Source organism: Anopheles coustani, chromosome 2 (assembly GCF_943734705.1).
Source record: "Anopheles coustani chromosome 2, idAnoCousDA_361_x.2, whole genome shotgun sequence".
In the NCBI taxonomy this organism is placed as follows: Eukaryota; Metazoa; Arthropoda; class Insecta; order Diptera; family Culicidae; genus Anopheles; species Anopheles coustani.
In genome coordinates this window covers 25,534,450-25,549,239 of record NC_071289.1, presented here as the reverse complement: position 1 = coordinate 25,549,239, position 14,790 = coordinate 25,534,450, and the positions used below count along the sequence as shown (strand labels likewise).

Genomic DNA, 14,790 nt, shown 5'->3' with positions numbered 1-14,790 from the left:
GCAACCTTTAAAACCGATCACATGATCGAGCATCCTGCCATCGACCTAGTATTCTTTGCCCATCACCTTCTCGACCCAGGGCACAAACTTCTGGATGTTGGTGTACACACCCGGCAGATGTTCCCGGCCGCATCCGATTCCCCACGAAACCAGCCCGATCAGCGTCTTCCGACCGTCGATCGACAACGTGAGCGGCCCACCGGAGTCACCCTGGCAGCTGTCTCGGCCACCCTCTTTGTAGCCGGCACACAGGAACACATCGTGGATGGTCTCCCGCCGTCCTGCCGCCCGGAACCATCGCTGGCAGCGCTCGTTCGGTATCACCTCGACGTCCACTTCCTAAAAAAGAGAATGGAGTGAATTAGAAATCGGCTCGGAAACTAGGAATAGTTTGTTTAGGATAGTTTTCCTCTTACCTGAAGGACGGAAGGAACTGTGCTCTGACCGTGCCTCGTCCTACCCCAACCGGCCACCGTAGCCATTTTCCCCACGAGTTTCACACTCTTCGGGGGTAAGCAAACCGGAAGGATGTGCTGCCGGAAGACGACCTTTCGATCCAGTTTGACCTGGGAGAAATAACACAACAGACACCTTTGATTTAATTCCTCAATCTTTCGCAAAATCTAACTGTTTCTTACCAGCGCAATATCGTTCCGGAAGTCGCTCGGCGAGTAGTTTGGATGCACCTCCTTCCGCTCGATCGAGTACTCCTCGTGCGTCAACCGTTCCTCCTGGTCCCGGACGTCCCATTCCCCTAGGCGCACCTTCAGGTTGCTGTTTGGTGTGCTGAAAAACAAACGAAAACAATCGGGAGTAGTACCTCGCCCGTAATAAAACTCAGTCTAGGGTGACATTCCGTTCGAGCGAATAATACTAACGTTGCCACACAGTGTGCCGCTGTGACGACCCATCGGTTGGAGATCAGGGCACCGCCGCAGCTAAGCTTTTTCGTCAGGAATCCGGACTTGATCAGGGCTGCCTGCCACGGATGCGTTCCGAATCCGCTCGAGTGTCCACCGACGATACGGTTCGTGCGTGTGTACAGCTCACCGCAGCCTGTTTTGGAGAGAAAATGGCACTTAGTTATGTTGTCTTACATCGGTGGTTCTTGTGGTGGTTCAAAGATCTCTATTAAATGATCTCCCTTTCGGGAGAAACCCACTAAAACCATTGGTGATGGTGCTTCAACAATTGTACGTTGGTATTACAAACACTATCGTTTCGTGAGTAAGTGATTTGTTTTGTGCTGTGCTTTGGTTTCAAACATTTGCAGGAACTACGGGAGAGACGGAAGCAGGTACTACTAGCGAGCGTGAAGTGTTGGTTGGTGAGATTAAAAATTTTCGTGCACGGTGGTATCAGAAGATCGTTTTCCCACATCCCAGAACGAAAGAGCCGCGGAAAAACACCCGGAAGGAAGCGAAGACGCAAGAGAGCTTGGCGTGTGTCCCGGAGGGAACCGGTTCGAAGCGGAATCTATGCAGGCGCGAGGACCACCTCTACTCCACCCTCATCTCTACAGGCCGTCGGGGACACTAGGGAACTGTCTACGGGAACAAAAACCAGGGTTGGCGCGAAGTAGCGACGAAGTTGGTACCGTTTTCGATGCCGTATCCATCGTCCTCCTGCTGCGTTGGTGCCGGATATCCGAACACCGACGGCGACGACGACGACGGCGGTCTCTGCCCGCTGCTGAGCACCCCACCGGAACCCGTCCCGCCGCCGAACAGCGACGTTGGACGTCCGGCGAAGCTGAAGGGCCGATCGTGGTCGATCGGTTCCGGCAGTCCCGGTGGGGGTCTGGCCAGGTGGGGGTTCGCGGGGGAGAACGGCGACCCGCCCGTTCCGAGCTGGTTCCCGTCGAAGCCCCACTCCGGTGGCGGAGGGCTTGTGCCGCCGTGATGTTGCTGCTGGTGCGGGTGGAGGTTGCTGTGATGGTGGAGGTGGGGTGCTTGCTGATGCTGATGATGGCTGTACGGTGGCTGTACGTTAAAGTTATTGCTGGAAAACAGTGACGTTTGCGTCGTCTGTGGACGGTTTTGGTGCGCCGTCGAGGAGCTCGACGCGGAAGATGACGATGAGGCGGGCGAAGCCGGCGGATAAAACCCGAACAGGTTTATAATGTCACCTGCGCGCGGAAGAAGTGTGGATGAGTGAATGGGAGGGATCGTGAAAAATGGAGGAAAAATTGTTCGCAGACTGCACTGCGTTTCCAGACGTTGAAGGAACACGCAGTGCCAAGAGCACCAGGCAACGCTCGCTTTTTTCCGTTGCGTGTTGAAATTGGTGTATTTTCGTCACCTTTAGTTGTCGGACCCTCCCCATGGCGTTATTGTTGCGGAAAATACGTTTTCCAGTGCTACTGTCTCAGCATAGAAACGATTTTGATTCATTTCAAGCCATTTTGACGAACCGCAGCGACAAGTTGCGATTATACGTCAATTAAACCCTCACACGCACTCTCTCACATCTTTTTATATCAACGAAAAAGTCCTGAATTGAGCGACATTGTTTAAAGAGGAACATTCCAACAAAGACTCGTTTTTCGCGTTGAGTTAACCCTCAAAGGTATCAGCATTTTTTTACCAAAACAGAATGTTTGGAGCGAACATTGCTGACGATAAGAAATCTTGTTACTACAGTATAATTCATTTGTTAAAGATGTTGATGAGATTTACTGTGACTTTTTTCAGCAATCATCTTTGAGTGAAATAACATAAATATTACGATACTAACAACAACTAGTTTATTATTTTGTTTCATTGACTACCGTCAATAATGAGAAGGCTTAACAATTCATTGCTATTTCAATGCGAGAACTTTATGGGATATGAGAAAGAAAATTGCTACAAACAGAATTGGTTTTTAAATTTAATTCCCCCTCATGTACCATAACAAGAACCATTTTAATGCAGGATTTTTAAACAATTGACCATTACAATTGCAGAATACTAATTGAGCATCCAAACACAAAGATTGTTATTAGCCTCATTATTTTTCTAAACATACAAAAAAAAAACCTTGAACGATTGCAGCTTTCAGTTGTCGTTTACTGTCAAACGTTTGCTTAGCCCTTAACTAGTACTTTTAATCGACTTTACCATGGCAACGTAAAATTTGTCAATATAATTCTAATGCTTATACGCTATAGCGTAACTTTCAAAGTGATTTTATAATTTTCGTAGCGTGTTGGACATAAATTGACGCGAAATTAAGCAAGAATGGTTTTACCTTCAGCAACTTTCAGGGTTCAGGTGTGAACAAATAGCGCTTAGAACCTTTGAGTATAGTCCAACTTTTTCTTATGTGGCTCAACATCCCCTAGTGGCACAGGGCCTCTCTCCGAAGAGAGTTACTGTGACCGAAAGACGGTATATTAGGGATGGGTGGTCTGATCCGCACATTCCCAGAAATAAAAAACAAGAAAACCCCACACAACACTTCTGGTTACATTCCTAGTAATCGGATCGGTTGGCGTAGTGTCGTATCAGTGAATATTTTTCGGAGAACAAAATTCAACATAAGAATGCATTCATAACCCATCACTAAAATAAACTGTAAAAATATATAATTTACAATAAACTTTAGATCAAGGCCATACGAGAAAGGCGGAAGAGAGCATGATATTCTAAAACACGATACTTCATAATTTTTTTTTTAAATTTCAATGTTCTAAAAAATATATCATAACTTGTTCAATCACTTACTTCGAAAAATACACTAATTGAAACACACTATTCCGATACTTTCCCAAAGCTGTCATACGGAATCGTATAACTTGTTCATGGAAATCCCCTTTCTTTCATATTTCATACTAGCTTGACGCCCCGGCGTTGCGCGGTGAAGAAGGAATTGAGAAAAGAATTATGGTTTTAATTAATACTTGAAAGATATGTTTGCATTTAATAGTTACAATAACGACATATTTAAAATTTTTGATATTTCATCAATTTCCCCGCGATGTATAAACCTTAGTGTAACTATGGTAGATACACCTTGACATTTGTTTACTTGCTTGTTTTGTTTGTGTTAGTAAAACTGAGTTTAAATTGTAAAATTTAGATGATTTTATCAAAAAATAGTGATCAAACAAACCTTCAACAACATCTGCAGTACTTAAACTTAATGTGTGAAAAGTTTCAGAAGCGACGGTTCAATATTGGTCGAGTTTTAGGTGTACATAGAAATCCATACATAAAAAAAAGCTAAAATATGTAGTAGATAGCATTGCAAAATGTTGAAGATTTGGGTCATGCGACCAGAAATAATCTCAAGAAACTTCAAAACAAATCATATTCTTTTGTTGTTCATGGTCATAAAGGGTGTCCCAGAAAGTATAAGCACGATTTCTAAATAACGTTTCTGGAAAACGGATGACGCCAAACAGTTGATTCTTCGGGTGTTTGATTGTTTACATTCAAACCTACTAGATAGTGCATCCAAACTATTTTTTTAAACCGTTTCTGTTAAAATGCGAGGCATTTCCGTCCAAAAGCGCAAAAGCGTTCTGCACAAATGGTGTTCGACTCCTAACATTTCGCTACGGAAATTGGCGAAATCGGTAGGTGTGTGTATCGGAGCCGTACGAACCGCCATCCAAAAGTTTCGGGAGGAGTCCAGCTTCGAGGATATGCCGAAAAGTGGTCAAAAACCTGGTCCTATCGAGCAACAGTTGAACCGGGAAAGAGCAAAAGCATTCAAGCAAAAATAGGAAAGTTCCATTCGCGATGTGGCTCAACAAATGGGTACGTCAAAAAGTAACGTCCAATGAGACAAGGCAAGATTGATTTTAAAATCGTACAAAATCCAAAAGAAATCGAAACGGAGTGCAAAATTAGGCTGCATGCGTTAAATATCGGGCCCGGAAGCTGTACGACAAGCTGTTGTGCGACCAATCCTCATTCATCAGCTTGACGATGAGCCGGCCAAGACCAGACCAATTGAGATATTTTGGGCGCTAACGAAGGCACACTTGAGAAAACATGTTAAAGCTACGGAAAACATCAACAGTTTTCAAAAAAAGTGTAAAACCGTTCAAAAGTGTCGAAAACCGTTCACGACAAGTATGTGCTGAGCCATATCGGAGGCGACAGATCAAAAGTGCGGCCATTAGAATACGATTAAATTTTTAAAATTTTTATCTTTCGCAAATAGTCCAGAACAGAACCCAAACAAAATTTATGAAACAAAAACTCAGTTTCTGGAACAGGTTTTATTTTTTTCCTAATTTTGAAATTGTGCTTATACTTTCTGGGACACCCTTTATGCAAATCGGCGAAACGGCCGAAATTAAGCTAGATAAGGAGTTCGCAGGGATCAGGAGCTATAACTGACTGATAACAGATACTGGTGCGTTCATTCGAGCATCGTAGCAAAATTTTCAATCATAATTAAATGGAGGAAAAACCAAAAACGGTGACTTTTGTTAACCCTTAAACAACTCTTACGATGTTTCTACATTCTGACGGTGTGAACTGAAGTGGTTGCACTAAACTTTTTGTTTGGTTATTTTATTGTATTTTAAATGTTATTGTATCGAGTACACAAAATATTGTGTGTTAAAAACACTCCACAGTGTTGAAATCGCTTTTTATTTGCTTTGTTATTGTATTAACGATAATGATATATGTTGAAATCGATTTATGTTTTCATTTAATTCTATCTAATCCATATTATTTCAGCAACCGTTGCAACCGTTCGCAATGTAATGTTGTTTAAAAGTAAGGTTGTTTTAAAACAACATCTACACCTTCAAGGGTTAACTTGAAGGTTACTTCTCTATCGTCCACGAAAACCCCGATCACGTTATCATCTCATTTTTCGCGTTCCCGAATGTTCCATGGTCTTATAAAAGATCGGCAAACTCCACACACGATCGTCAGAAAATAAAGGGAGTCCCATCTGTAGAGTTGTTCCTGTTTCGCGATCTTCTAGTGATGAAATTTCGTGCGCGTGTGGTTTTGCTATTGGTTGGTGTACTGTGTTCAGTTCACTTTACCTCTGCTTCCAATAGCTTCGGTATGGATTTGCTCTTAAGCAAACTCGATTTCCTGCAGGACAAGCTGCAGGATGTCGAACAAAATTTGAGAATGAAAGATCAGAGCTGTCAGAACACCCCAAAAGAGGTTCCCATAGTAAAACAGGACGATAGCCAACAAGAGGATAGACTAGACAATTTGGAACGTGCATTGAAGGTGAATGAAGAGAAATGTTGTTGAATCTGTGCATGAAGTTAATTATTCATCTTTTCAGGAAATTGAACGCACGTTTAAAGAGAGAGACGACAACCTCCATAAAAAACTGTTGGAATTTGAAACCATCATTAAGGCAATGGACAGCACATTGAAAGAGGTTCAATTAGGAATGAAGGTATGTGATTGGAAGACATAAGAGCAAATTATATATTTCGAGCAAGATATCAAAGTGTGGTATTGATGTTTGCAGGAAATAGATCGCACTGTGAAGGAATTGGACAAATCAACACAGACAAGGGAAGTGTCGTTGCAGGAGGTAACCAGGATTGTGAAGAGCACAGAGGCCGATTCGAGAACTCGATTCGAACAACTGGAGAACAAATTGATAGCGAAAGTTAATAGTTCTTATCAGGATACGCTACAAGCTGCCATGCAAAATTTGCAAAGTGAAACTAAGAAGATAACCGATCTTCAGACTGAGTTTATCAGAAATCAATCGAAAATGGTGCAAGATACTACTTATAGTTCATGCCGGTCAGCACCTAAAGTGTCAGGAACATACGATATTCAACTAGCACCCGGTCAGTTTGTGAAGGTTTACTGTGCACAGGAAACTTCCGGGGGAGGGTGGATTACATTCCAGCATCGGTTCAATGGAGAAGTCGACTTCTTCCGCAATTGGACCGAATATCGTGACGGTTTTGGAAATCCCTCCGGTGAATTCTGGTTGGGTTTAAAATATCTACACAAGTTGACGTCAACTAGAAGATATGAACTGTTGGTGGAAGTCAGGGACTACGAGGGAAATTACGGTTACGCAAGATACGACGATTTCTCGATTGGAAGTGAAGCGGAAGGATTTAAACTGAAGGTTGGAAATTATGGTGGAACGGCTGGAAATTCATTGTCTGCTAGCAATGACTGGAAATTCTCTACGAAGGATATGGACAATGACAATTATGCTTATGACGCTTGTGCCAAAATGAGGCATGGTGCCTGGTGGTACAACCAATGCAGCTATTCTAATCTCAATGGCCCATATAAAAACGTAATAGATTCATGGAAATCACTCCATTGGTGGTATTTGAAAAATGATGTGCGCTCAATGGCTTTTACAAAAATGATGCTGCGTGAGGTAGTTTAATCACCAAAAAGCAAATAAAAGTGATAACAGTTTCATCAATGTTCTGTTGTCAGATTATTTCACTGCATCATAGAAAGTCTGTTTTATTGTGCGCTAGTTTGTAAAACATCATTGCCGAAATGTAGTTGTTCATAAGTGAGATACTCTGAAAAACGACCTTCACTTTGACTCTAACGATGTTATTGCTTTGCGAATAAAAACTGGTATATTTCCACTAAATCGACATCAGTTATCTCAATCGAAGCGAGGGATGGTCTTGAAATAAAACTGTCATTTCAAGGAACAACATGGGAATTTGGTGTTTTTTTTCTGTGGCACAACATCCCCTGGTGGGACAAGTTTTCGATGACCGAAAGACGGTATAGCATAGATTGGTGGTCAGCCGTTCGTAATACCGGAGGGTGCCAGACTCGAGATTCGATCCCACACTTGTGGCATGGTGTTTCCTCGCGCTACCGCTAATTTTTAACATCAATCAATGAAAGTTGGTTTTCACCGGTACGTGATATTTGTAGGGTTTTCATTTCTACCAATAATCTTTAACAACTTGCTATTCTTACAAGTAGCCTTTAAGGGTTAATGCATTTCTTTTAAGGCGATGCGATAATTGAGGCACCAAATGTGCCTCGTGCTGCGTCAATGTAACCGTGCAACGGTCGGGCTTTTCCATCGATGGCTCACGGGCTCCAAACGAAAAAAAACGGTACTACGGGCGATAAAACGTCACACCTCGAGTTTTCCTTTCGATGAGTTATGGCACTTACATTGTGCGAACAATGTTTTGATGTTTCGTACCATTTGTGTTTTCCCCTCTCGCGTTCATTTTTCATTGAAAACTTTCGTCACCTGTTACCGTTTTCTTTCCTTTTCGCTTCGGTTGCGTTTCTTCATATCATCTTGTTTTTTGGTGGTGTGTTCGCTCTTTCGATCGCGCAGCATTAATGATCCATTCAGTAGCGCATCGGTGCCTAGGATGGGAAGGGAGAGCGGCGGGTGTTTGAGTTCGTAAATATTCGCGACACCTTAACGTCAAAACATACAGGCAAGCAACGTGCCTTTAATTTTCGCTTGGCTGGTGCGAATGACACAATGAATGTGAAGAGTTTCTATTTTTCCGGGCTCCGCGTCCGTAACTGGTTCGGTAGACGCTCGTGGAAATTTAATTACTCTTCACGCGCACCGCCAAGGTCGCGCCTTTTGGAATCGTAAATCATTTATCGACCTACCGCAAGGGTTAGCAGTGTGGTGTAATGCGGGTCCATTACGCGCCACGCCAAAGATCTGTGACCCATTTTACCCTTAAAAGGGCGCGTTATGAAGAGGGCAGTTAAATTTCAATATCAACTAGGGCATGAACCCAACTTTCGAAACGTTGTTTTCGGTTCTCTTGCTTGCTTCAATCGTGTACAATATCCGGTTTCGTTGTGAACTAAATGATCTTACAAAGATGAAAAAACAATTGAGGTTGTTCGCTTATTAAAACCAATCTTACAAACAGTAGACATTGCAATCGATTTTGCTCTTTTTATCTACATTATCAACAGTTCCAAAAGCATCTTATCACCAACGACCATTAATTGGACATGAACAGGAAAGGTTTGCTGCTTCCATTGCGTAAGTTTTATCAATTTCCCGGCCAACAAAAGCTATCGTACGTTCCATTCACTTTCGGAAGCTGCAAAGTGCCTTTCTCACGTTAAATAGCTACATATGATCGGTATCTTCAATCAGCCTTGTAAAGTACATATCCGGGATGGTTTAACGAGCTGCCTTTCGCTTACTTGAAGCTTACCAATAGCATAAGTTATGCAGGATGAAATTGTTCTCTACTTCTTATACTTACTGAGGATTTACTTTCCTCCAAGAAATGTTGAAAGATTTTTAAATTTCACATTGATAATTTTAAAGATAAAAACTTTTGTTGTAGTTGATAAAATAAAATTGTCCGCAATACACTTTGCTGTCACTAGTTTTAAGAAGGAAACATAATTATGATACCGTCTTTTTCTTCTCTGACCGCGAAAAAAGACTTTCCATTCGTTGGACCGAGCCGGCTCGTTGGAGTTCTTGTCTTTGCGGGTTCCGGTGCACATCCGTTTGACAGTGAAATTCGTTGGTACGTTGGGAAAAACACGCACCGAACAATGTGCACACCACGCACGCCGCCATTTGGGGCCATTGTGCAGGAGTGTGGCGCTGATAATTGTTATCTCGTCTAAGCATAGCCATATCCACCCCCTCCCGGAGTCGTGGGCGATGCATTGTTTATGGCTTGACAAACGATGGCAAAACTAATTCGTGGTGCTCGAGAGAGCAGAGCAGCCAACTTCCCCTGCACGGAGGCGGGTGGTCCTATTTTTCCGCCAGGAGCGCCACCGAAAGGAAAGTGAAAGGCGACGGATTAATGCGGCGATGGTTAAAATGTTTTCGCCTGCTCACTTGGGGAGGTAAGGAAAAACACACCGTTCCCCGTGTCGGCCGGCTGAGCGTTGATCGCGAAAAGGTTTCGCTTCTTGCTCGCTGGCCGCGAAAGAAATGCCGTTCGACAGCAAGGGAATCGTCGCCCGGGAAGATTGGTCACATGTTTTCGTGCTTGCGGGCCCGTGCGCGAAAGTCAACAGCTCTTTCGATGTCTTGTGTGATCGTTTACTCGGAAAGCAAAGCAAATCGGCATATGGAAATTGGTACGGAGTCAGTGCCGGAGCTTCAAATTGGCATCGTTTTTCCCGTTCAACAATCCTCGCCGAATGCGGATGTCGTCTTTGGCACAATACGACTCAATCCGTCTAATCCGTTCGCTCGATTTTTTCCGGCTGCATTGTTACGTGATCGTGGGCTCAAGAAGAAAAGGGCTTAACTAAACTGTGGAGGATTAAGTCGTCCCAAGTTCCAGCTTGCTTGGATGTCTGTCAGCTGGATTTTACATTTCCTGGAGCGCTTGCTACAAACGATCGGTCGAAGTAATTGGGGCGGTTGGAATTGTACTTGGTCGCGTCGAAGAAACATCTGCCATACCCATGTACTTACTCGCATTATGGACGGCACCCTGCTCGGGGTCGGCCTCGGGCGCAAAGTCCCGGTCGATGCAGCACGACCAAATCATCCCGCCGGAGCAGAGATCGAGCGGTTTTCCACCGCCGAGAACGCACGACAGCGACAGGCCGCACTCGAACTTGCGTCCCTTGTGGCGGCACGTTTGCGGGATCACTTGAACGAGAAAAGGGAAGGGGAAACATTTTGGAGTTATTATCGACATTTGTAAAATCACAGAAAACAACATAAAAATATAAAGCAAATGATGAAGTTAATATGTTGAACTGTTCACATCTAATGGGTACAATATTGTAACAAATCAATGAAGTTACAATATGTTCAAATAGTTACAGGATTGATCTAAACATATATTTCGTCTTAGGACAAAGTAATAAACTAAGAAGAACCTAGAAATTATTACATCCTAGAAGTTTTCATTTTGGTACAAAACTGTCGAACGAGTTGAGCATAAATATTTTAAATTGTCCTTATGGTTATCGATAGATTACTTCAAGATGTTTTTGTCAAACCATATTTTTAAAAGATTTATAACAATACGAAATGTCTAGACTTAGTTACGGTAATCGATATATTGACATCAATGGAAAAAAAACTAATTCGGAACACACGTTTTCCAAATAAAATAAAAATAATACAGAATAAGCTAAATATTTTTAAATTCATTACATTCATTACAGTACATTACTTTCCAATATTATTTGTGTAAATCATACACCATGGCCTAAATGTTTTTTTTGCAATACTTTTACTAGTACAAGAATATCTTTATTTGTTTGATAACCAACGGGAAGGTTTAAGTGATGGAAGCGTGGAAAGAGAACATGAATAATTATCCACAAATTCAACAAATTAAACACTTGAATGCAACAATTAACCACTTGAAATTGTGTTAACGATGTCGTTTAGATCCTGGCAGAATCCTTGAATTGTTTTAAATATTGTAACGAGTATAGTTTGAATATTTCTTTAATAATCATCTAAAAACCCCAATTTATCTTTAATTTAAAAAAATCGAATTGAAATATAATTGAAAAAGTTTAAAACATTAATGCATTTATTTCCTTCTTATTTGTTTAAAACTTTACTAGGTTAAGTTAATAGAATTTCAATTGTGCTTAACCATTCTTCCTAATTAATTTTTATTTTCATATTAATGGTAGTAAACACATGAAGAAAATAAAAGATTGTTCTTCTTAAACGTTAATTGCACGCTTGTTCATGAATTTTCTCTTGGTCTTCTTCAATTTAATCTCTTTGACATACTTCTCCCCAACAGTTCGATGATGGAATTTTGTCCGTAATCTTCATTGTTGAACGTTTGCCGCTTCCCGAGTGCATCCAGTATCAGTATGTCCTGTTCCTGCTGTGGTGTCGGTCCGTTCGCCTGCGCCCTTCCCGCCCCGATGCACGCCGCAAGCACTCCTACCACCACCCACCATCCGTACGTCCACCGTGTTCGGGGTCGTGTGTCACACTTTGTCACCACTCTTCGGCCCACTTTGTTCAACATTTCTCCAACGCAATGCATTTTGGTTACGAAACAAAGGATGGTTCACCTTTGCCGCTCGATTCGGAACACTTCTTGTACGCACATCGACGGCAATGGGGCGCCGGGGTGACCACCGAGTGGAACTAATATATGCGACGCGTCTACCACCCCCTCGGGTGAAGGCGTTTCCGGAGGGTTGGGGGGCCAAGTAATCGGTCAGTCGTCAACGTAACACGCGTACTATCGTCGGAAACATTGTGTGGCCGGAAGAAAATGTTCGTGCCGCGAAAGACGAAAAAATACAAACGAGCGCTTCCCCAAAAATCTCACTTTCGCATTTCTCCCACAGCCGCTCCCTCCCTTCCTTCTCTTCCACCGCAATCGTAATACAACGATTTTCTCCACGAGGGCCAATTTGACACAAGCCGGAACAGTGTGACAACACACAATTCGGTACTCGCGGGTTTGGCGTTTTTTTCCTTCTCTTTTCGCGCGTGGAAAACCTGCCGTGGTCAAAATTCCCCACCACTTCCGGTGCGCCGGGCCTGCGTAATGGATTATGCAACGCTGCTGCACATCACCTTTGCTTCTCTTCAGTTTTTCGCAGGGTTATTTCGTTTTTATTTTACTTTTCCAAACTGAGTGTAGCTCGTGTGTGACGGGCCGTGCAGGAAAATGAAGGAAACGAATGGCAAAAAATGATGATCACCGATCGTCAGACACTGGAAGCACTTCCGTTCCGCGCAAAGCACCATTGCATGTTGGGGCTACGATCTGTGGCATGCAATCTTGGGCATCCGAAAGAAGTTCACCACATCACTACGTCGGACACAAGCACACATACACACACGCTGGGGAGGATCGTAAGGGAACACTTAGAAACATTGGTTCGGCAAGCGATCGAGAAGCGAGCTCGGGACTCCTTGTAGCAAAAGGAGCACTTTCAACGCGATCGGACAATGAACTCTCTGCCCGTCTGGCATTGGTCAGACTTCACTTTGCTGCGGGGCGAAAGAAGGAAGCACTCGGCCGACACTCCCGCGCAATATCATCCAGATCACAACCACCGAACCACCCTCCCACCGGCTGCCAAACGTTCCGAGAGTGATGGTTATTAAGTATTCCGCTTTTTGCCTTCTTCTTCTTCGTGGTGGATGAGAATTTTCCCCAACCCAACCCACAAGTCGACGCACGACCTACGTCTACGGCTGGCTGGAAGGCAGGCAGGTGGGCAATTTCACTTTCCGTTGCAAGTACAACAATTTCTTCCACACACTCGAGCACAACCTACGGATAGACGGTGGGTCCCACGGTCAGCGTCATGCCTCTGCGGCTCTTGGATCGTTTTCGTGGCCTTTGTGGCGTGGTTTTTTTCTTCGGTTCGGGTTCAGTGATTTCACTCTGATACGAAAAAAACACCCCTGACGACCGAGACACACTAACGACCCAACGAACTTGGACCGCTTGTAGCGTCCACCCTGGGCAGATTGATTGGTTTGGTGTTCAAATTCGTTGCTTTTTACTTTTCCCTCCACTGTTGAACACGTTCACGCAAGTCGCTACACGGGCCAACTTTGTGCGAAAAGTGTCCGACCAGCAAGACCACGAACCCGGACGAGACTGTCGTCGGTTAAAACTTTCACGCAGGCAGCTCGTGGGAGAAAGGAACCGAACGCTGCTCGTACGATCGGAGGAAAAAAACACCAACGTGTGTACGTTCCGGCCGAGAGTTGCAGATGAACTGAGGAGCCCGGCGCGGGCGCAATCTTTCCAACCTGCAGCACGTCTTCGCGAGACGAACATCGTGAACACACACCAGGCCCCCCTTCTTAGTGGGGAAACAAAGAGATGCAGGTGAGTACCTTTCTCTCGGCGAGCTTTCTTACAAGACACAACGCGATGGTTCATCCACAGAGTGGTGTAACTCGTGATCCTACCTGAAGAAGGAGGGACGCGAAACCCCAAGCAAGCACGCCCCCGGGCGCGAGTGGTTTTTGTTTGTTTTAATAAGCGAAATGCGCCGGATTGTGTCAATGGTACGCGACCGATCGCCCGGTGCGGGGTTTTGACATCTTTACCTTTCCCGCGAAGGGAATGTGATTTAACGGGTTCGTCGCTTATCGTCGCGCCCGTCGTTGGAGTCTTTTGTTTAGGGCCTGCAACCGGAGTGGTTCACCCGGCCCCGGTCCCGGTTCGAGCCGATCGTACCGGCCCGATAAGAATGGAGCAGCAATTAAGGATAAATGCTTCCGCAATGACTAGAACCGTCGGTGACACACACCAGCGTTCGCGTACAAGAAACTGCACCGTAACGGTAGAAAGACGAGGGTTCCGAAAGTATAACATTCATAATGGATTAAACTATCATGAGAAACTTTGTAGCTGATTCTTCAAAACAAAGAAAATTAAAAATTTGCTTAAACTGATGTAATACCATTTTTGTTCAATTTTGAAACAGTTCGTTTTATTGCTCAATTCTGGAGGTAGTTGACCGAATTTTTGTTTAGGGTTTAGGGTTGTTGTTTCGAAAAATGAAGCATGTGGATTTCAAAACCCGTAAATTATTTTATTTAAAACTTTCTTACAGTATTATTAACACAACTAAAATTAATAGAAAAGAAGTGAAAATTTAAGTATAGCTATGATGTGATCTTCTTAAAACGGTTAAAAACATAGATAACATAGTCTGAAAACACATTTATAGCAAAGAATTCTTATGTTTTCCAAAGGACCCAATATGCTCCTTCTGTTGCATACGTTTTTTTTTAATTATTTTGTTTCACAAAGCAAAACAATGGTTCATAATGTAAGACAATTATCAAAAGGTCCCAAAAGTTGTCTGTTATTACATTGGCCTATGCCATATTTTTGCGTTAAACACAAATCCTATTTCATTCTTAGTTATAGAT

The 14,790-nt window shown here is 43.4% G+C and overlaps 1 protein-coding gene across 1 annotated transcript; it reads right to left on the bottom strand.

Annotated features, from left to right (window-relative positions):
- Nucleotides 1-45: 45 nt before the first annotated feature.
- Nucleotides 46-11,902, bottom strand: LOC131264147 (serine proteinase stubble). The gene is made up of 6 exons (XM_058266436.1): nt 11,656-11,902; nt 10,366-10,545; nt 879-1,056; nt 639-786; nt 417-566; nt 46-339 (listed from the first exon to the last, which is right to left on the bottom strand). Exons 1-6 carry the CDS (start codon nt 11,900-11,902, stop codon nt 46-48), a joined length of 1,197 nt encoding a protein of 398 aa, XP_058122419.1.
- Nucleotides 11,903-14,790: the final 2,888 nt, after the last annotated feature.